This window comes from Hypanus sabinus, chromosome 11 (genome assembly GCF_030144855.1).
Source record: "Hypanus sabinus isolate sHypSab1 chromosome 11, sHypSab1.hap1, whole genome shotgun sequence".
Lineage (NCBI taxonomy): Eukaryota > Metazoa > Chordata > Chondrichthyes > Myliobatiformes > Dasyatidae > Hypanus > Hypanus sabinus.
In genome coordinates, this window is record NC_082716.1 from 96,264,368 (window position 1) to 96,286,281 (window position 21,914).

Here is a 21,914-nt window from a genome sequence, read left to right on the forward strand (position 1 = left end):
ACTCCAAGGCAGAGTACAAAGTAAATGGCAGGATACTTGGGAGTGTGGAGGAGCAGTGGGATCTGGAGGCACACGTCCACAGATTCCTGAAAGTTGCCTCACAGGTATTAAGAAAGCTTATGGAGTGCTAGCTTTCATAAGTCGAGAGATAGAGTTTAAGAGTCACGGGGTAATGTTACAGCTCTATAAAGCTCTGGTTAGACCACACTTGGAGTACTGTGTCCAGTTCTGGTCACCTCATATAGGAAGGATGTAGAAGCATTGGAAAGGGTACAGAGGAGATTTACCAGGATGCTGCCTTGTTTTGAGAGTATGCATTATGATCAGAGATTAAGGGAGTTCGGGCTTTACTGTCTGGAGAGGAGGATGAGAGGGGATATGATAGAGGTATACAAGATATTAAGAGGAATAGATAGACAGCTAGCACCTCTTCCCCAGGGCACCACTGCTCAATACAAGAGGACATGGCTTTAAGATAAGGGGAGGGAAGTTCAAGAGGGATATTAGAGGAAGGTTTTTTTACTCAGAGAGTGGTTGGTGTGTGGAATGCACTGCCTGAGTCAGTGGTGGAGGCAGATACACTAGTGAAATTTAAGAGACTACTTGACAGGTATATGGAGGAATTTAAGGTGGAGGGTTATATGGGGGGGGGGGCAGGGTTTAAGAGTTGGCACAACATTGTGGGCTGAATGGCCTGTACTGTGCTGTATTGTTCTTTGTTCTTCTTTGTTTGTTCTGTCAGTAACAATACCACACCCAGTAACAGTACAACATGCAGTGACAGTATCACACCCCATCAGTGACACACACCCAGTGACAGTATTACACTGTCAGTGTCAGACCCACAACCTCTTCATGACAGCCTTGCATCCTGCCAGTGAACAGCAGAATGCCCCTCCTACAGGTCACTGAAACTAAGACTAATGGATGGAAGCATCAAGTGTCCTGGCTCCTCTTCTCTGCAGGGAGTTAACCTGCATGTGAACCATCGCGTGCCCTGAGCACATTCCCACAGACAAACAACTTCCATCGTTTGGGAACTGGTTGAAAGAACAGTCCGGTGCAGCATTTCAGGAAACCAATGATGTCACCAGCTTCTTTTATATGGGCAGATATACTGTCAAATAAGTGGTCCCAATTTTGAGACAACTCCCTCCATTTAAACCAGCCCAGCGATAGCAGGGGAACTGTAACCATTCTGCATGCTGTGTTGTGGGCTGAAGTCTGAATAGCCAACATTGCTTTTAATGAATCGAGGGCTACACACACACACACAAAAATACAACAGTCAGGGAGTCAGCCATCAACAGCTCACTGATTCCCGGCAAGCGTCATTAATTACATGCTCCGGGCCTGTTCCACCTGCTGCCGCTGCATCCCCCTCCCCCAGCCCTCAGCCTCAATCTCTCAGAGAAAAGATGCTCACCGGCAGCAGCCGAGGCACGAATAGTCGATGGCCCATCCCCAGCAATTCCAGCAGCCGGCAGGCATACTCATTCACCATCTTGTGGCCATCGTCCTGTGCTTCCTGGGCTTTGGAACGGGGGTTCTGCACAGCTGAGAGGGAAGGGGCGGAACAGGGAAGCCCCTCTTCTGTCAGGAGGAAGCAGGATGGATCCAGCTTGCTGGTTCGGAAGTCAGGAATGAGCAGGAGAAAGCAGGGTAATGAACCTCACTCTTAGGACCGTGTCGTTGCTGAGCACAGGCTTGTTAGCATTGTGTGGTCCATGGAAAAGCGACAGCACGTTTGAGACTGCCTGCAGTCCGCGCCGAGAAAACCAGGCAGAGTTGCTCTTGCTAATGTAGTCGGTGAGCTCATCGCCCCTGGCTGGAAACGTGACGGCTGCTGTTCTCAGCACTGATGTGAATGTGTAATGAGGGAACTAGCCTGCAAGCCCACATCTCATGGGAGCAGTTTGCCAATGGGGGTGGGAGGAGGGGGAATCTGTGTGAGACACCTTGCTTACCATCTGGCTCAGTCCTTTGACATGCTGCCCCCAACCCCTCCCTTCCCCTGCAGACAGCTGGCTGCGATGCACATCCTTAGCACGACACACATTGTTCAGTAATCCAGCCTGCCTTATGCTATGCTCTCCTTAATCTTTGTTCTTTCGGCAAATGTGACATATTGATTCAGATTTACCCCTAACGACTTGTGTGGTGGCTGTTTGTTTAAAATTCATTTGTCACAATGACATATGTTTTTTTTAAAATGGCAGTACCCTCTGTGAGTACAGTCATTTCCCACCGTACAGGATCAGTTTATGTGCTCTTGACAAGTGACCCAAACAGGGTAGAAAATCATGAGGGGTATTAAGTAAGGTGAACACACATACTCTTTTTCCCCAGGGCTAGGAAACCAAACAAACTAGAAGGCATAGGTTTAAGGCAAGAGGTGCAAGATTTAAAAGGGATTTCAGGGGCAATGTCTTTGTGCAGAGGGTAATCCATATTTAGAATGAGCTACTAGAGGAAGTGGCTGAGACAGGTAACATTCAGAAGACATTTGGTTAAGTACATGGATAGGAGGTACCTTGGCTGACATGAACCAATTGGGCTGAAGGGCCTGTTTCTGTGATATATTACTATATGACTAGATGTGCAGCTCTGCATCAGAATCAGGTTTATTATCACTGGCATGTGTTGTGAAATTTGTTAACTTAGCAGCAGCAGTAAATGCAATAAATTATATAGAATAAAGGAAGAAAGAAAAACAAATTACAGTATATGTACATTGAACAGATTAAAAATCATGCAAAAACAGAAATGATATAAATTAAAATAATGAGGTAGTGTTCACAGTAGCATTCTCTTGTTTTCACTGACAAGGCAGATTGACTCCTCACTCTGTCCCTTTCAATCCATTACATACCCACTGATGGCACTGGAGTCAGCAAGTTAAATATAACCCACCATCTCTTTACCATATCTCTTAGTAAACTCAGTCAACACTTTGCCCATTTTCCCAGCAAGGGCATTACAAGCAAGGCCAACATTTACTGCTCATCCCTAATTGCTTTGAGGAGAAGGGGTTGTGTTTTTTTCTTGAACTATGCAGTGTATATGGATTTCAGCAAGGCATTTGACAAGGTACCCCATGTAAGGCCTACTGAGAAAGTAAAGAGGCATGGGATCCAAGGGGATATTGCTTTGTGGATCCAGAATTGGCTTGCCCACAGAAGGCAAAGAGTGGTTCCAGACGGGTCATATTCTGCATGGAGGTCAGTCATCAGTGGAGTGCCTCAGGGATCTGTTCTTGGACTCCTACTCTTCGTGATTTTTATAAATGACCTGGATGAGGAAGTGGAGGGATGGGTTAGTAAACTTACTGATGACACAAAGGTTTGAGGTATTGTGGATAGTGTGGAGGGCTGTCAGAGGTTACAGCAGGACATTGATAGGATGCAATACTGGGCTGAGAAGTAGCAGATGGAGTTCAACCCAGATAAAAGTGAGGTGGCTCATTTTGGTAGGTCAAATATGATGACAGAATATGGCAAGACTTGGCATTGCGGAGGATCAGAGAGATCTTGGGGTCTGAGTCCATAGGACATTCAAAGCTGCTGCACAGGTTGACTGTGGTTAAGAAAGCATACGGTGCATTGGCCTTCATCAATCGTGGGACTGAGTTTAGGAGCCAAGAGGTAATTTTGCAGCTATACAAGACCCTGGGTCAGACCCCACTTGGAGTACTGTGCTCAGTTCTGGTCGCCTCACTATAGGAAGGATGTGGAAACCATAGAAAGGGTGCAGAGGAGATTTACAAGGAGGTTGCCTGGATTGGGAAGCATGCCTTATGAGAATAGGTTGAGTGAACTTGGCCTTTTTTCTGTGGAGTGACAGAGGATGAGAGGTGACCTGATAGAGGTGTATAAGATGCTGAGAGGCATTGATCATGTGGATAGTCAGAGGCTTTTTCTGAGGGCTGAAATGGCTAGCACGAGAGAGCACCGTTTTAAGGTGCTTGGAAGTAGGTACAGAGGAGATATCAGGGGTAAGTTTTTTCTTACACAGAGAGTGGTGAGTGCGTGGAATGGGCTGCCGGTGATGGTGGTGGAGGTGGATACGATAGGATCTTTTAAGAGACTCCCAGACAAGTATATGGAGCTCAGAAAAATAGAGGGCTATGGGCTAACCCTAGGTAATTTCTCAGGTAAGGACATGTTCGGCCCAGCTTTGTGAGCTGAAGGGCCTGTATGGTGCTGTAGGTTTTCTATGTTTCTGAAATAATCCTTCTGGAAGAGGTGCTTTTGATGGCAATGTTGGGAGAGTGGTGGGTGTTGGGAGTTCCAGGACTTTGACCCAATGGTGTTGAAGGACCAGTAGTGGTGGAAACCTTGTGGGGTTGGGAGGTGCTGTTGGACTAGCCCAGGAGAGTAGCTGTTGCCTTTTTGTAGGTGGTGGGAATGAACCTTTAGGGTAGGTGATGGTGTGCCAAACAAGCTTTTCTGAGATGGTGTCAATCTCCTGAATGTTTTGGAACTGCACTCATCTAAAGAAGTGTAAAAAATTCTATCACACTCCTGACATGCTTTGGAGATGCTGGAAAAGCCTTGGAAGCACCAGGAGAATAATCACTCACTGCCTTTGTCCTGCTCAAGTGGCCATGGTGTTTTATGTGGCTACTCCAGCCAAGTTTCTGGTCATTAGAGGGACAGCGATGATAATGTGATTGAGTGTATAGAATAGGCAGTGAAGACAAGTGTTGCCTGATATCTATGTGGTGTGGATGTTACTTACTATTCATCAGTACATTGTTGAATATAGTCTAGGTCCTGCTGAATGTGCTTATGGGTTACTTCACTAACTGAAGAGTTTCAAATGGATTTATACATTATGTAATCATCAGCAAACTTCCCCTTTGTGACCTTATGAAGCTGTTGAAGGTGGCTGAGTCAATGTCATTGCTCTGAGGATCTGCTGCAGAGATGTTGTGGAGCTGTGATCAGTAGCCAGAGGGTCAAGCATCTTTCTTGTGCATGGTTTGTCTCCAACCATTAGTGTTACACCCAGTCAAATACTGGGTAATCAAGGATAATTTCTCTCACCACACCTCTGGAATACAGTTCTTTGAGCTCATTCGTAGTGAGGTTTGGAGCCAAGTGTTTCAAACAAAACACAAAGTGGTCATTATAAGAAACACTGCTTCATTGTACTAGAAAAGCTAACCATCCCAGCCTACTTCTCTAACACACAATGAAGACCTGGAGGAGTAGAACTTGCTTCTCATTTGGTTCCACAGGAGAGAAGCAGAAGAGAATATGAACAGGATAGGCAAATAGATTTGAGGGGACACAAGAGATTACAGATGCTGCAGTCTGGAGCTGGAAGAGCTGAGAGAGTTGAGAAGCATCTGTGGGACAGCTGGGGGGCAGGGAAGGAACTGTTGATGTTTCATTTTGGAACCTGCATCAAGATCAGTGTAAGGCTTACATAGTGAATGGTAGGGTACTGAGGAGTGTGATAGAACAAAGGGATCTGGGAGTACAGGTCCACAATTTGTTGAATTTGGTGTCATAGGTAGATAGGGTCGTAAAGCACATTGGCTTTCACATTGGCAACGTATTGAGTACAGGAGATAGGATGTTGTGTTGAAGTTGTATAAAACATTGGTGAGGTCTGATCTGGAGTTTTTTGTGCAGTTTTAGTCACCTACCTGCAGAGAAAATATGAATAAGATTAAAAGAATACAGAGAAAATTTACAAGGATGTTTCTGGGTCTGGAGGACCTGAGCTATAAGGAAAGACCGAATAAGTAAGGACTTTATTCCGTAGAACACAGAAAATTGAGAGGTGACTTGATAGAGGTATACAAAATCATGAGGGGTATAGACAGGATAAATGCAAGCAGGCTCTTTCCAATGAGTTTGGTTGGGGCTACAGCCAGAGGACGTGGGTTAAGGATGAAAGGTGAAAATTTAAGGAGAACATGAGGGCAAACTTCTTCATTCAGAGTGTCATGAGAATGTGGAATGAGCTACCAGCACAAGTGATGCATGCAAGCTCAATTTCAACATTTAAGAGAAGTTTGGATAGATACATGGATAGTAGGGATATGGAAGGCTATAATCCTGGTGCAGGTTGATGGGATTAGGCAGTTTAAATGGTTTCACCATAGACTCGATGGGCTGAAGAGCCTGTTTCTAGGCTGTGCTTCTCTATGACTCTATGACATGAGAGTGGAGAGGTGAGAAGGCCAGTATAAAGAAAAGAAAAATGGTAAAAAGGGATTGTAAGGCAATTGGTGGATAGAGTGGAGGTGTAAGAGGACAGCAGGTGGTGACTGTTGGGGCAGGTGAGCGAGGGTGGTGGTGGGAAACAATGCTAGTTGAGTGTTAGATGGAGGCAGATAGAGGCAGAGAAATAGGGAAAGGGAATAAAGGGAGCAAATTGGGGGAAGGAGATTGTGAGGATATGAAACAGCTGCTGGAAGCAGATAAGCAGGAGCACAAAGTGCTGTCAGTGTTGGATTTTGATAAGTAAAGAATGTGAGAATGGGAATCAGAAGATTATCAGAAGATTAGACTGTGTGGATGGGAGAAACATTATGTGTGAAGCGGATGGGAACCCGGAGGGGGGGGGGAAGTGACAAATATGGGTGAATGTGGAAAAAGGGGACAAAATTAGAGAACTCAATATTCATGTCACTGGGTCATAGTCTACCCAAGTGTTGCTGGGCTTCATCCTGACAGTAAAGAAGACTGAAATGGACAGCTCAGTGTGGTAATGGATAGGGGATCTGAAATGGTCTGCAACTGAGAGCTCGGAAGGCCACTAAGGACTGAGCATAGGTGTTCAGCAGCGAGGCTGCCCATTTTATTCATGGTTTCTCCAAATAGATCTTAAGTGTCCACTTGGCTAACAAGTATCATGGTACTACAAAGGGAAAACAATTCTGCTTCATCTCCTATTGTGGGATAGCCGATGTTTTTGGAAAGGAACCAGAAGATTCCACATGTTGTTGTACTGTATTCCGACGCAATATATTGATACACCCATTCTCAATGTAAGTAATGAAGTTCAGAGTATATTCACCAAAGTCAAAGCACCAGTTGCAGGCAAATTGAAAGAAGTATGGAATATTCTTCTCTGTCCTTGATAAGAGTGTCTTCAACATACAGCATGCTTAAACACCATCAACGACAAAATAACTAGCCTGACTGGCACTCCACCCACTACTCTAAACCTTCACTCCATCCTTCACCACAACTGAAGCGTGTGGGGTCTTCAAAATGCTCTGCAGCAACTTGCCAAGGCTTCTTAGGTAGCTTCTCCCAAAGCCTCTACTAATGAGAAGCATATATTCAGCAGGGACTTGATAACACCATGGTGTCACTTAGCATGGAAATGTTGCACTGTTCTATCACTGGTACTCCCTCTGCATTCACAACTTCTCCACTTAAACCACAACAATTTAAAAGCAGTGGCAGTAATTGAAGGCCTTACCCTGCAACAGTTGCTTTCCATCAAATATATTAAATGCATCATTAACAGTTCAGATATCCAGCTTATTTGTGTACATTTGATATGATAAATAAGGCCTAATATAACATGCACTCTGGTTTCTTCCGAGATAATTCATCCACAATGTTTGGGGCCAAACTAAACATAGGTTAGGCAATTAATTCCACTTCAGTGCCACTTGGGTTAGATATAAAATGGTTTCTGGCACTGGGAAGAGCATCCCTCATTCCTGGACACAAACTACTGGGGAAACTCCCTGTAACTCTTTGGTACAGATTTCTGGCTCATGATGTTTGTCAAGATTCCACAATCCAGTTTACTAAAATAACCTCTGATACATCGACTTGTTCAATATCACTTTCATTATAGATTTCTCACTCTTTTGTAAACAGCCCAATTCCCTCCAACCTTCTTGTTCACTCTATGCCTGTTCAGTTCCAGCCTTAGTACTTTCTCTAGCCACTGTTCATTCTCTTTAACTCCCCACCCTGCCCATCCACCTTTGTTCACTCCCTACCTTATTCAAATTCCATTTAATCTTCTCCTATACTCCTCTTTGCTGCATAACTGTAAACATCTCAGTGAACCTTTGCTCTCCTGATCTTTTTCAATAACACACTCTCACGCCACTTACTGCTTAGTCCCCATTTCTTACTATAAACTGAGAATAATTGAGTCCCCTACAAACACCATCAATGAGAAGCTCAGTGGACTAGACATATAAGTACTGAGCGTACAAGAGCGTATTAGCGAATCTTTAGCAAATTACCCCACCTGATGCTCCAAATCCATCCCACTAGTTACAAGTCTCAATCTGGATGAGAAAGGCTGCAAAGGTCTCTATTGGATGTAATATTTCACCCCAATATCTTGCTCTCTTCTCATTTCCTTAACATCCTAGTAACCCATCTTTCTCCTTTCCCACTCCCCTAATAATCTATTTTAATCTCAATAGCATACAGTCCAGCATGTTCTTTTCTATCCTGCCATCCAAACCCATTCTCTTGTTTAATCTGCAGTTTTACTGAGCCACACACTCCTATTCATCCTTTTAAATAATTACCCTTTAAAACCTCACCTTCACAGTAACATCTTCCAATTCATGTTTTATTCTATTTAATTTAACAGTACTTTCCACAGCACCAGCAATATTCCACCTACAGTAACCATGCTCTCCTACTCTACCAACACAGTAAAACCCATGTCTAATTCCATTTACTAATCAAGAACTTATAAACCTCCACTTTAAATATACAGTGGATATTTATATATCCATATGACCATGTACCCATGATTTCTGTCCTAGAAAAAAACTCTCTGGCAGTCCACTTGATCCATGACTTTTATCATCTAGTACACCTTTATCAAATCACCTCACATCCTCCTCCATTTCAAAGAAAAAAGCCCAAACTCGCTCAAATAAAGGTGCAGACCATTTTACTAACTAGGGAGCTAATTCCAAAATCATTGGTGCAAAGGGTCATGGGAGTCCTACTGCAGTCCTAGTCCAAGTCCTTGAACTTGCAGATTGAGACAGTAGTGAAAAAAGGCAAATAGGACTAGAATATAGAAGCAAGGATGTAATGCTGAGGCATTATAAAGCACTGAGTAGACCACATTTGGAGTATTGTGAGCAATTTTGGGCCCCATATCTAAGGAAGGAAGTGCTGGTATTTTGAGGAGGATCAGAGGAGGTTTATGAGAATGATTGTGGGAGTGAAAGGGTTAATGTGTGAAGAGTACTTGATAGCTCTGGGCCTGCACTTACTGGTGCTTAGAAGGAGGAGGAGGGATTTTATTGAAACCTACAAAATATTGAAAGGCCTATATAGAGTGGACATGGAGAGGAGAGGATGTTTCCAATTGTGAGAGGGTTTAGGACCAGAGGGCACAACCTCAAAAAGGACAGCCATTTAGAAAAGAGATAAGGAGAAATTTCTTTAGCCCGAGGATGGTGAATCTGTGGAATTCATTGCCACTCCTCCCCTCCCCTTCAAAAGATAAATTTAATGTCGGAGAACAGGGATTCTCCTTCTACGTGGTCCAACCTTACTCCTTTAATCTCAATACTCTTAGATGTCCCCTGTCACCAAAAACAATTATTTGCTCATTTCTGAACTATTTTAATACCTTATAGAGTATAGTATTGCACTTTGGTTCACTCCCAACATCCATTAAAATCCCACTCTCGTGCTTAATCCTAATAAATATTAAAATCCCACCTCGCTATTGTCACTTACACTGTTTGGTAACCACCCTAGACTAATTTTACTCTCCTGCTGGCTGTAACATCCCCAAATTAATCCCACTTTCCTGTTTACTCCTTGTATTCCTTAATATTCCACATACACTATTGCGCAATCTTGTTCTTTTCCCATGTTTTTGGAAAGCTCAGTTGTGGCCTAATTCCATTCTCCTTTCTGCTTATCCTACTCTGCGTCACCGTATGCAGCTTAATGCAATCTACATGAACAGAGAAACTGAATTCTCAAGTGTTGAGAAGAGGCCATGCTCTTTAGAAGATCCAGTTATTTTCACTACCTCTGCCTTTACCCAAATGTCGGCAATATTGCCTTCATTCAGTATTCATTCAATCTGCTTATGAGGACTCTGACTGAATCTCTATCTCTAGCCTATCAGCAGGTCTTTTCCAAATTCTAGCCATTCTCAGTAACACAACCATTAGTACTACTGTTGCTCAGCTCCAGAGACCTGCGTTTAATCTGACCTCCGGTGCTGTCTGGGTGGAGTTTGCACGTTCTTTCTGCCACTGTGTGTGGTTTCCCTAGGGTATGCAGGTTTCCTCCAGTAGTATGCTGACAGATTAACTGGCTAGAGTGGATGGACATGTGTGAGAGAGAATGTTGTATCTGGACTATGAAAAAGAGAAGAGAATTGGGACTGATGAAATTCCTCCTTGGGAGCTAGCATGGACTTGTTGGGGCCAAGTAGTTTTCTCTGTCATTATAGATATATTCACTTATACATTATATAACAATCACAGTACGGAAACAGGCCATCTCGGCCCTCCTAGTCCGTGCCGAACTCTTAATCTCACCTAGTCCCACCTACCCGCACTCAGCCCATAACCCTCCACTCCTTTCCTGTCCATATACCTATCCAATTTTACCTTAAATGACACAACTGAACTGGCCTCTACTACTTCTACAGGAAGCTCATTCCACACAGCTATCACTCTCTGAGTAAAGAAATACCCCCTTGTGTTTCCCTTAACTTCTGCCCCCAACTCTCAAATCATGTCCTCTCGTTTGAATCTCCCCCACTCTCAATGGAAACTGCCTATTCACGTCAACTCTATCTATCCCTCTCAAAATTTTAAATACCTCGATCAAATCCCCCCTCAACCTTCTACGCTCCAATGAATAGAGACCTATCTTGTTCAACCTTTCTCTGTAACTTAAGTGCTGAAACCCAGGTAACATCCTAGTAAATCGTCTCTGCACTCTCTCTAATTTATTGATATCTGTCCTATAATTCGGTGACCAGAACTGCACACAATATTCCATATTTGGCCTTACCAATGCCTTGTACAATTTTAACATTACATCCCAACTTCTGTACTCAGTGCTCTGATTTATAAAGGCCAGCGTTCCAAAAGCCTTCTTCACCACCCTATCTACATGAGACTCCACTTTCAGGGAACTATGCACTGTTATTCCTAGATCTCTCTGTTCCTCTGCATTCCTCAATGCCCTACCATTTACCCTGTATGTTCTATTTGGATTATTCCTGCCAAAATGTAGAACCTCACACTTCTCAGCATTAAACTCCATCTGCCAACGTTCAGCCCATTCTTCTAACCGGCATAAATCTCCCTGCAAGCTTTGAAAACCCACCTCATTATCCACAACACCTCCTACCTTAGTATCATCGGCATACTTACTAATCCAATTTACCACCCCATCATCCAGATCATTTATGTATATTACAAACAACATTGGGCCCAAAACAGATCCCTGAGGCACCCCGCTAGTCACTGGCCTCCATCCCGATAAACAATTATCCACCACTACTCTCTGGCATCTCCCATCTAGCCACTGTTGAATCATTTTATTACTCCAGCATTAATACCTAACGACTGAACCTTCTTAACTAACCTTCCATGTGGAACTTTGTCAAAGGCTTTGCTGAAGTCCATATAGACTACATCCACGGCCTTACCCTCGTCAACATTCCTCGTAACTTCTTCAAAAAATTCAATAAGGTTTGTCAAACATGACCTTCCACGCACAAATCCATGCTGGCTACTCCTAATCAGATCCTGTCTATCCAGATAATTATTAATACTATCTCTAAGAATACTTTCCATTAATTTACCCACCACTGATGTCAAACTGACAGGTCTATAATTGCTAGGCTTACTTCTAGAACCCTTTTTAAACAATGGAACCACATGAGCAATACGCCAATCCTCCGGCACAATCCCCGTTTCTAATGACATCTTAAAGATCTCCGTCAGAGCTCCTGCTATTTCTACACAAACTTCCCTCAAGGTCCTGGGGAATATCCTGTCAGGACCCGGAGATTTATCCACTTTTAAATTTCTTAAAAGCGCCAGTACTTCCACCTCTTTAATTGTCATAGGCTCCATAACTTCCTTATTTGTTTCCCACACCTTACACAATTCAATATCCTTCTCCTTAGTGAATACCGAAGAGAAGAAATCATTCAAAATCTCTCCCATCTCCCTCGGCTCCACACGTAGCTGACCACTCTGATTCTCTAAGGGGCCAATTTTATCCCTCACTATCCTCTTGCTTTTAATATAACTGTAGAAACCTTTCGGATTTACTTTCACCTTATTTGCCAAACCAACCTCGTATCTTCTTTTAGCTTTTCTAATCTCTTTCTTAAGATTCCTTTTACATTCTTTATGTTCCTTGAGCAATTCCTTTACTCCATGCTGCCTATATCTATTGTAGACATCCCTCTTTTTCCGAACCAAATTTCTAATATCCCTTGAAAACCATGGTGCTTTCAAACCTTTAACCTTTCCTTTCAACCTAACAAGAACATAAAGATACTGTACCCTCATAATTTCACCCTTAAATGACCTCCATTTCTCTATTACATCCTTCCCATTAAACAACTTGACCCAATCCACTCTCTCTAAATCCCTTCGCATCTCCTCATAGTTAGCCTTTCTCCAATCAAAAATCTCAACTCTAGGTCCTGTCCTGTCCTTCTCCATAATTATATTGAAGCTAATGCTATTGTGATCACTGGACCCAAAGTGCTCCCCAACACATACATCTGTCAGCTGACCTATCGCATTCCCTAACAGGACATCCAACACTGCCCCATCTCTAGTCGGTACTTCTATGTATTGTTGCAAAAAACTATCCTGCACACATTTCACAAACTCTAAACCATCCAGCCCTTATACAGAATGAGCTTCCCAGTCTACGTGTGGAAAATTAAAATTTCCCACAATCACCACCTTGTGTTTACTACAAATATCTGCTATCTCCTTACACATTTGGTCTTCCAACTCACACTCCCCATTAGGTGGCCTATAATACACTCCTATCAGTGTTACTACACCCTTCCCATTCCTCAATTCCACCCAAATAGCCTCCCTAGAGGAGCTCTCTAATCTATCCTTCCAAAGCACCGACATAAGATTTTCTCGGACAAGCAATGCAACACCTCCTCCTCTGGCCCCTCCTACTCTATCACACCTGAAGCAACTAAATCCAGGAATATTTAGTTGCCAATCACACCCTTCCTGCAACCATGTTTCACTAATAGCTACAACATCATAATTCCAGGTATCAATCCACGCTTTAAGCTCATCCACCTTTCTTACAATGCTCCTAGCATTAAAATAGATACATTTAAGATACTCTCCACCTCCTCCTCTCTTTTCATCCCTAAGAATGCATTCAAATTTATTATCCTTTTCTTTCTTCTCCCCTACATCTTCGGGCTGAGCGCATCCCTTCTCCATCACCTGCCTCTCCTCCCTCACACACTGTCTATTTACTTGCTCTACTGGTGAACTAACCTCCTCTCCCATAGTTTCCTCAAATTGATTCCCGCCCCCCCCATCTTACTAGTTTAAAGTCTGCCCTGTAGCCCTAGCAAACCTCCTCGCTAGGATATTGGTCCTCCCAGGATTCAAGTGTAACCTGTCCTTCTTGAACAGGTCACGCCTGCCCCAGAAGAGGTCCCAATGATCCAGAAACTTGAATCCCTGCCCCCTGCTCCAATCCCTCAGCCACGCATTCATCCTCCACCTAATTCTATTCCTACTCTCACTGTCGCGTAGCACAGGCAGTAATCCCGAGATTACTACCTTTGCGGTCCTTCTCCTTAACTGCCTTCCTAACTCCCTATACTCTCGTTTCAGGACCTCTTCCCCTTTCCTACCTATGTCATTGGTACCTACATGTACCAATACCTCTGGCTCCTCACTCTCCCACTTCAGGATATCTTGGACGCGAACAGAAACGTCCCGAACCCTGGCACCAGGGAGGCAAATTACCATCCAGGACTCCCGATCACCTCCACAGAACCGCCTGTCTGAACCCCTGACTATCGAGTCCCCTATTACTATGGTCCTCTTTCTTCTATCCCTACCCTTCTGAGCTACAGGGCCGTCCTCTGTGCTGGAGACCCAGCCACTGTCACTTCCACCAGGTAGGCTATCCCCCCCAACAGTACTCAAACATGAGTACTTATTGTCAAGGGGTACAGCCACTGGGGTACTCTCTAGTACCTGCCTCTTTCCCTTCCTGACCGTGACCCACCTATCTGCCTCCTGTGGCCCCGGAGTGACCACCTGCCTGTAACTCCTCTCTATCACCTCCTCACTCTCCCTGACCAGGCGAAGGTCATCAAGCTGCAGCTCCAGTTCCCTAACTCGGTCCCTCAGGAGCTGCAGTTCGGTGCACCTGGCGCAGATGTGGACGTCTGAGAGGCTCGGAGACTCCAGGACCTCCCACATCCGACACCGAGAACAAGCTGCCCTCACACTCATACTTCCTGAATAACTGAAAATAACAAGAACTAAAAGATAAGCCTACTGTGCCCTCTTCCGCCTAAGCCCCCTGAGCCCAAGCCCTACACTCTGCTCCTGCAAACGAAGCTGCCCGCTTCTTAAGGCTGCGTTATTTTTATATCTTCCCTCCTTCCCAGGCCTCCTTCACGCGCCTGCGCAGTCCCGCCTCTCAGAACTCCAATCTGAGACACAATTGGACAATTTGAAAATGGCCGCCGCCGCACTTCCTCTCAAAGCCTCGCTGTCCTCTTCCAAAAGAGGATATTACCACTAACCTATTTGCCAGAAACTTGTGATTTTGCCACATTCATCAACTCACCAGTCACAGGAAAGAGTTTCTGATCAAACTTTCCATGATATTATCTAACCTTTCCTAACAAGAACATATCACCTTCCCTTGTCCAAGAAGATAATTCATGGAAGACTCACAGAATTGGAATCACATTCCTGCAAACAAACCCCTCTATCTCTGTTCAAGCCAAACTAACACAGCAAAGAGCCAACAGATCTCTGGATTTTATAACTTTGCAGTTGGAAGATTTTGTCTGACCAAGTTGATAGAATTTTCCAAAGAGGTCATTAAAAGTATTAATTGAGGCTGTATAGTTGAAGAAGTCTAAATGGCATTGAGGCATTCAACCATATTGAAAACTGATCCTTAAGGCTGGAAGCAATGGGTTCAAAAGCAAAATGGATATGAAGTTATAACACTAACGGCAAGAAAGTAAGGTGTGTGAGAAGAATACAGGACAGGAAATAAAAACAGAAGAAAAACATTAAGAGGCAGGATATGGTGGAGAATTAACACAAAATACTCTGCAGATGCTGGGGTGAAAGCAACATGCACAACACACTGGAGGATCTCAGCAGGTCGGGCAGCATCCGTGGAAATGAACAGTCAACGTTTCGGGCCGAGACCCTTCGTCAGGTGGAGGGAGGGTGGGAAGGGCATGAACACCGAATTCTCCAGCTTCTGGTAATTCCCTCCCCCTCCCTTCCCCCATCCCAGTTTCACTCTGCCTCCTCTTCCAGCTATCTATCACCTCCCTCATGGTTCTGCCTCCTTCTACTACCCATAGTGCTTTCCCCTTATATTCCTTGTTCACCTTTCCTGCCTATCCCCACCCCCCCTCCTTGATTTTTCCCCTTACTGGTTTTTCACCTGGCACCTACCAGCCTTCTCCTTCCCACCCTTGCCCCCACCTTCTTTACAGAGCCCCTGCCCCTTCCCTCTTCAGTCCTGACAAAGGGTCTCGGCCCAAAACATTGACTGTTCGTTTCCACGGATGCTGCCCGACCTGCTGAGTTCCTCCACCGTGTTGTGCATATGGTAGAGAGCTGTTTAGTGAATGGTAATTTGTGACCAGTGGATACCATAGTAACAGGAGCTGGGACCCATAATGTTTGTTTTTATATTAATGACCTGTGTAGATTGGCTGTTGTAACTGGGTGGTCACACAATCAAGGGTTGTAAATGGTTTAGTCATCTGATACAGTTACTGAACAAAATAAGGGCTTATGGAGTTGGGACTGAATCATTGCAGAAAGCAATAAGTGGGGATAAATGTGATAACTCAGAAGACTAAACGACACTACAACCCTTTGATTCCCACTCACTTCCTACATAATTCCTGAAAACTCTTATGCTGTAGCCTCAGCTATTTACACTCAGCATCTATGCCAAATATGAAAGGACTGAGAACAATTGTTTCCCGATGACTCAATGCAGACAGTGAAGTGAGTTGTGAGATCAACACAATCTATGTTCCCTCAAGAAGGTAGATAGGTACTTAATGAAAGAAAAAGTCAAAGTTATACTCTGTGGTGGGAAAAATAGAAGGAGGCAAACTTACAAGGTGTGAGACTGCTAATGTTGGTGTTCAGAAAGATTTGGGTAAAAGTACAGTTGGTGTTTTGTGCTGAAACGTTGACTGTACTTTTCTCCATAGATGCTGCCTGGCCTGCTGAGTTCCTGCAGCATTTTTGTGTGTGTTGCTCAGATTTCCAGCATCTGCAGATTTTCTCTTGTTCATAGAGAGATCTGGGTGTCAGCTTATGACAAACAAACTTAGCATGCAGTTATGGCAAGTAATAAAGCAGGCAAATAGAATCAGGTATTTGTTATAAGTGAAATGGTGTATAAGAATAAAGCAATCTAGCTACTGTTCAGTGATATGCTGACAATCAACACTAGCACACCTCAAGGATGTGTGCTTATCCCACTGCTCTACTCTTTCTATACCCAGCTCAAACACCATCTACAAATTTTCTGCTGATACAACTGTTGGCAGAATTTCAGATGGTGATGAGGAGGCATACAGGTGGTTGAGTGGAGTCGCAACAACAACCTTGCACTCAATGTCAGTAAGATCGAGGAAGTGATTGTGAACTTCAGAAAGGGAAAATCAAGGGAACAGCAAAGGTAAGGTTGAGCAGTTTCAAGTTCTTGTGTGTCAACATCTCTGAAGATCTGCCCTGGGCACACCGTATTGATATAGTTAGAAAGAAGGCACAACAGCACCTCTATTTCATTATGAGTTTGTAGAGATTTGGTATGTCACCACAGATTCTCACAATTTTCTACAGATGTGCCAAGAACAATCCAACTGGTTGCATTACCATCTGGGCCAATGTATAGGATTGGAAAAAGCTGCAGAAAGTTGTAAATTTGGTCAACTCCATCATGGACACTAGCTTTCCAGCATCAAAGACATTTTCAAAAGGTAAACAAGAGAAAATCTGCAGATGCTGGAAATCTGAGCAACACACACAAAATGCTGGAGGAACTCAGCAGGCCCGGCAGCATCTATGGAAAAAAGTACAGTCGGTGTTTTGGGCTGAAACCCTTCAGCAGGACTAGAGGAAAAAAGTTGAGGAGTAGATTTGAAAGGTGGGGTGGGGAGAGAGAAATGCCGGCAATAGGTGAAACCTGGAGGGGGGAGGGATAAAGCAAAGAGCTAGGAAGTTGATTGGTGAAAGAGACAGAAGGCCATGGGAGAAAGAAGAAAAAGAAGAGGTCAGGAGGAGCACCAAATGGAGGCAATGGGCGGGCAAGGAGGTAACATGAGAGAGGGACAAGGGGATGGGAAATGGTGAAGGTGGAGTGGAGGCATGGCTGGAAGTTTAAGAAATCTATGTTCAGGCCATCAGGCTTGGAGGCTACCCAAATGAAATATAAGGTGTTATTCCTCCAACCTAAGTGTGGTTTTTTTTCCCAAACAGTGGAGGAGGCCATGGATGCACATATCAGAATAGGAATGGGAAGTGGAATTAAAATGGGTGGCCACTGGGAGATCCCGCTTGTTCTGGTGGATGGAGTGTAGATGCTCAGCAAAGCAGTCTCCCAATCTACATTGGATCTCACTGATATACAAGAGGACACACCAGGGGCACCAAACACAGTAAATGACCACAACAGACTCAAAGGTGAAGTTTCACCTCACCTGGAAGGACTGTTTGGGGCCCTGAATGATAGTGAGGGTGGAGGTGTAAGGGCAAGTGAAGCACTTGTTCTGATTGCAAGAATAAATGGCAAGAGAGAGATCAATGGGAACTGACGAATGAACAAGGGAATCATGTAGGGAGTGATCCCTGTGGAAAGCAGAAAGTTGGGGGTGGGGGGAGGAAAGAAAGATGTGTTTGGTGGTGGGATCCAGTTGGAGATGGTGGAAGTTTCAGAGAATTATGTGCTGGATGTGTTGGCTGGTGGGGAGTGGGGGAGGTGGTAGGTGAGGACAAGAGTAACCCTATTCCTGGTAGGGAGGTGGGAGGATGGGGTAAGAGCAGATGTGCATGAAATAGAAGAGATGCAGTTGAGGACAGCATTGATGGTGGAAGAAGGTTCTTTGAAAAAGGAGAACATCTCCTTTGTTCTAGAATGAAAAGCCTCATCCCGAGAACAGATGTGGCGGAGATGGAGAAAATGAGAGAAGGGGATGGCCTTTTTACAAGTAGCAGGATGGGACAAGGTATAGTCCAGGTAGCTGTGAGAGTCCGTTGGTTTATAATAGACATTGGTGGATAGGCTGTCTCCAGAGATAGAGACAGTGAGATTGAGAAAGGGAAGCGTCAGAAATGGACCAGGTGAATATGAGGACCAGGTGGAAATTAAAGGCAAAGTGGATGAAGTTGATGAGCTCAGCATGGGTACAGGAAGCAGCAGCAATGCAGTTGTTGATGTAGTGTAGGAAAAGTGTGGGACGGTCACCAGTATAGGCTTGCAACATATACTGTTCCACGTAGCTAAAAAACAGGCAGGCACAGCTGGGACTCATGCGAGTGCCCATAGCTACACCTTTTATTTGAAGGAAGTGGGAGAACCCAAAGGATAAATTATTTAGAGTGAGAACAAGTTCCACTAGGCAGAGGAGAGTGGTGGTCCAGGGGTACTGGCTGGGTCTGGTATCCAGAAAAAAAAATAAGAGAGCTTTGAGTAAAAACACAAAGTGCTGGCAGAACTCAGCAGGCCAGACGGCATCTATGGGAGGAGGTAGTGACGACATTTTGGGCCGAAATCCTTCATCAGGAGTGAAGTAACATGGGATGGTCAAGGGGGAATAAGAAGCTTTGAGGCCTTCTTATTCTTACACCTCTGGGGGTAGAGGTGTACAGGGACTGGACATCCATAGTAAAAATAAGATGGATGGGGGTGGGGGGGGGGGGGGGGGTAGGGACCTGCTGAAGCGTTTTGGCCCGAAACATCAACTGTACCCTTCCCAGATGCTGCTTGGCCTGCTGAATTCCTCTAGCATTTTATGGGTGTTGCTCAGATTTCCAGCATCTGCAAATTTTCTCTGGTTTGGGATTATTTAAATATATATATCTTATTGCAATTTATAGCTGTTTACATATTGCATTGTACTGCTGTCGTGAAACAGCAAATTTCACGACGTGCCAGTGTTATTAAACCTGATTCTGATTCTGGCTCACCTGGAGTACTACATGAAGCTTTGGTCACTACAGTTAAGAAAGGATATAGATTGACTGGAAATAGTTCAGTGACTGTTTCCTACAATGAGTAAGTTGCATGCTGCATGATTGAGCAGAATAGGTCCATAACACTGGAGTTTAGAAGTGACCTTATTGGAACATAATATGAGGGGCTTTGATAGAATTGATTCTGAGAAGAATCTTATAATCACGGGGGTGTCAGAAACTTTGGGTAGATTATCACAATAAGTTGTCATCCATGAAAGAGAAAGATTCTCTGAGGGTCATACTGTCAAAAACTAATATAGCACAAATATAGACTGCAGCCAATCAGTGAATGGGAACATGAGTAGAAGCAGCAATTTCAGTTAGGTTCGTGACTGAAGATGAAAAAAGACAGTGCTTCGTGGCAGTTTTTGGAGTTGGACTGCACCCAATCGGTGAACAGAATTCATTAAAAAGAGCAAATAAAAATAAGGTAATGACAAATTGAGCAGCTATTGTGTGAACGGGCCAGTGTTGGAGTGGCTTTGGTTTATCAGGCTTGAGTAAGTATCTGGTAAGTTTCTTCTTCTTCCTTATTCTTCATTCCTCAACTGCTAGGGCACGTTAATACAATGAGAATGGTTTCAGGGGACGTGTTCCATTCTGTGTGTGAGACCTCCAGCCTCCCCAAAAACCACATCTCCATCAGGTACACTGTGTTGTAGCTCCTCAGAGAACGTGTTGAGGAACTGGAGCTGCAGCTCAATGACCTTCAGCTTGTACAGGTGACTGAGGAATTGAATTGACTTCATTTCTTATATCCTTTACATAAACGAGGAGCAAAAATCTTTACATTACGTCTCTGTCTAAATGTGCAATGTGCAATTGTAGTAATTTATAATAAACAGAACAGTCAATGCAACATAGAGTACACTTGAATCAGCATGAATTTATCAGTCTGATGGCCTGGTGGAAGAAGCTGTCCCTAAGCCTGTTGGTCCTGGCTTTTATGCTGCAGTACCATTTCCAGTATGCTAGCAGCTGTAATAGATTCTGGTTGAGGTAACTCGGATCCCCAATGATCCTATGGGCTTTTTTTTTAAACACACCTGTCCTTGTAAATGTCCTGAATCATGGGAAGTTCACAACTACAGATGCGCTGGGCTGTCCACACCACTCTCTGCAGAGTCCTGCGATTAAGGGAGGTACATTTCCCATACCAGGATCGATGCAGCCAGTTAGCATGCTCTCAATTGTGCCCCTGTAGAAAGTTCTTAGGATTTGGGGACCCATGCCAAACTTCCTCAGCCGTCTGAGGTGAAAGAGGCGCTGTTGTGCCTTTTTCACCACACAGCTGGTACGTAAAGACCATGTGAGGCCCTTGGTGATATGGATGCTGAGGAATTTAAAGCTGTTTACCCTCTCAATCCCAGATCCATTGATGTCAATAGGGGTTAACCCATCTCCATTCCTCCTGTAATCCACAATCAGCTCCTTTGTTTTTGCAACATTGATACAGGGAGATATCACCCCAAAATTACAGGAGGCAGGTAACAGGATGACTGTCAGAAGAGGGAAGGAGAGTGGGCAGCCAATGTAGAGCACCTCTCTGGGCATTACCTTAATAATAAGTTACCACTTTGGATACTGTGAGGAGAACGACTCACTGGGTCTCTGGCACTGAGTCTGTTGCTGTGGCTCAGAAGAGAGGTGAAGAAAACTGCAGTTGTAACAAGAGATTCAATAGTTAGAGGAATAGAGACAAGATCTGTGGACATGATAGAGATAACCAGATGGTAAGCTGCCTCCCGGTGCCAGGGTCAGGGATGTTCCAGATTGGGCCCATGGCATTCTAAAGGGGAAGGGGTGAGCAGCCAGAAGTCTTGATACATATTAGCACCAATGATATAGGTAGGAAAAGTGAGGAGGTCCTGAAGAAAGATTTTAGGGAGCTAGGTAGAAAGCTGAAAAGGGTACTAATCTCTGGATTGTTGCTTGTGCCATGCGGCAGTGAAGTTACGAATAGGATAATTTGGCAGATGAAGAACTGGTACAGGGGGCACAGGTTCAGATTTCTGGATCATTGGGATCTCTTCTGGTAGGGTATGACCTGTACAAGACGGACAGGTTCCACTTGAACCTGAAGGGGGCCAATATCCTTACAGGCAGGTTTGCTACAGCTGGTCGGGAGGGTTTAAACTAATTTGGCGGGGGAAGAGAACTGGAGTGATAGGGTTGAATGGGGTAGTTGATTTACAAACAGAGGCAGTGTGTAGTGAAAATATTAGCAAGCAGAGGCTGATGACGGGAAAATTGCAGTCAATGTGATGAGTTGCAATCTAAAAGGACAAAATCAAAAAGGGTGATGAATACAGAAATAAAGGTGTTATATTTGAATGTGTACACTATACGGAATAAGGTAGATGAACTTGTAGCAGAGTTATGGATTGGCATTTGTGACATTGTGGGCATCACTGAATCGTGAGCTTACCTACAAGTACACACATAGTAT

General features: G+C 44.2%; 1 protein-coding gene across 5 annotated transcripts in view; it reads right to left on the bottom strand.

Annotated features, from left to right (window-relative positions):
• Positions 1-21,914, bottom strand: part of LOC132402205 (rab GTPase-activating protein 1-like) — a 570,990-nt gene that overhangs the window by 148,107 nt on the left and 400,969 nt on the right. The window contains exon 1 of one of the 5 annotated variants that reach the window (XM_059984932.1): positions 1,427-1,778. The exons of the other annotated variants lie outside the window; for them this stretch is intronic. Within the exon in view, the coding sequence (XP_059840915.1) occupies positions 1,427-1,504 (78 nt within the window). The 5' untranslated portion in view covers positions 1,505-1,778. Of the gene's footprint in view, positions 1-1,426; positions 1,779-21,914 lie in introns of those variants that run through there. 5 annotated transcript variants of the gene reach the window in all.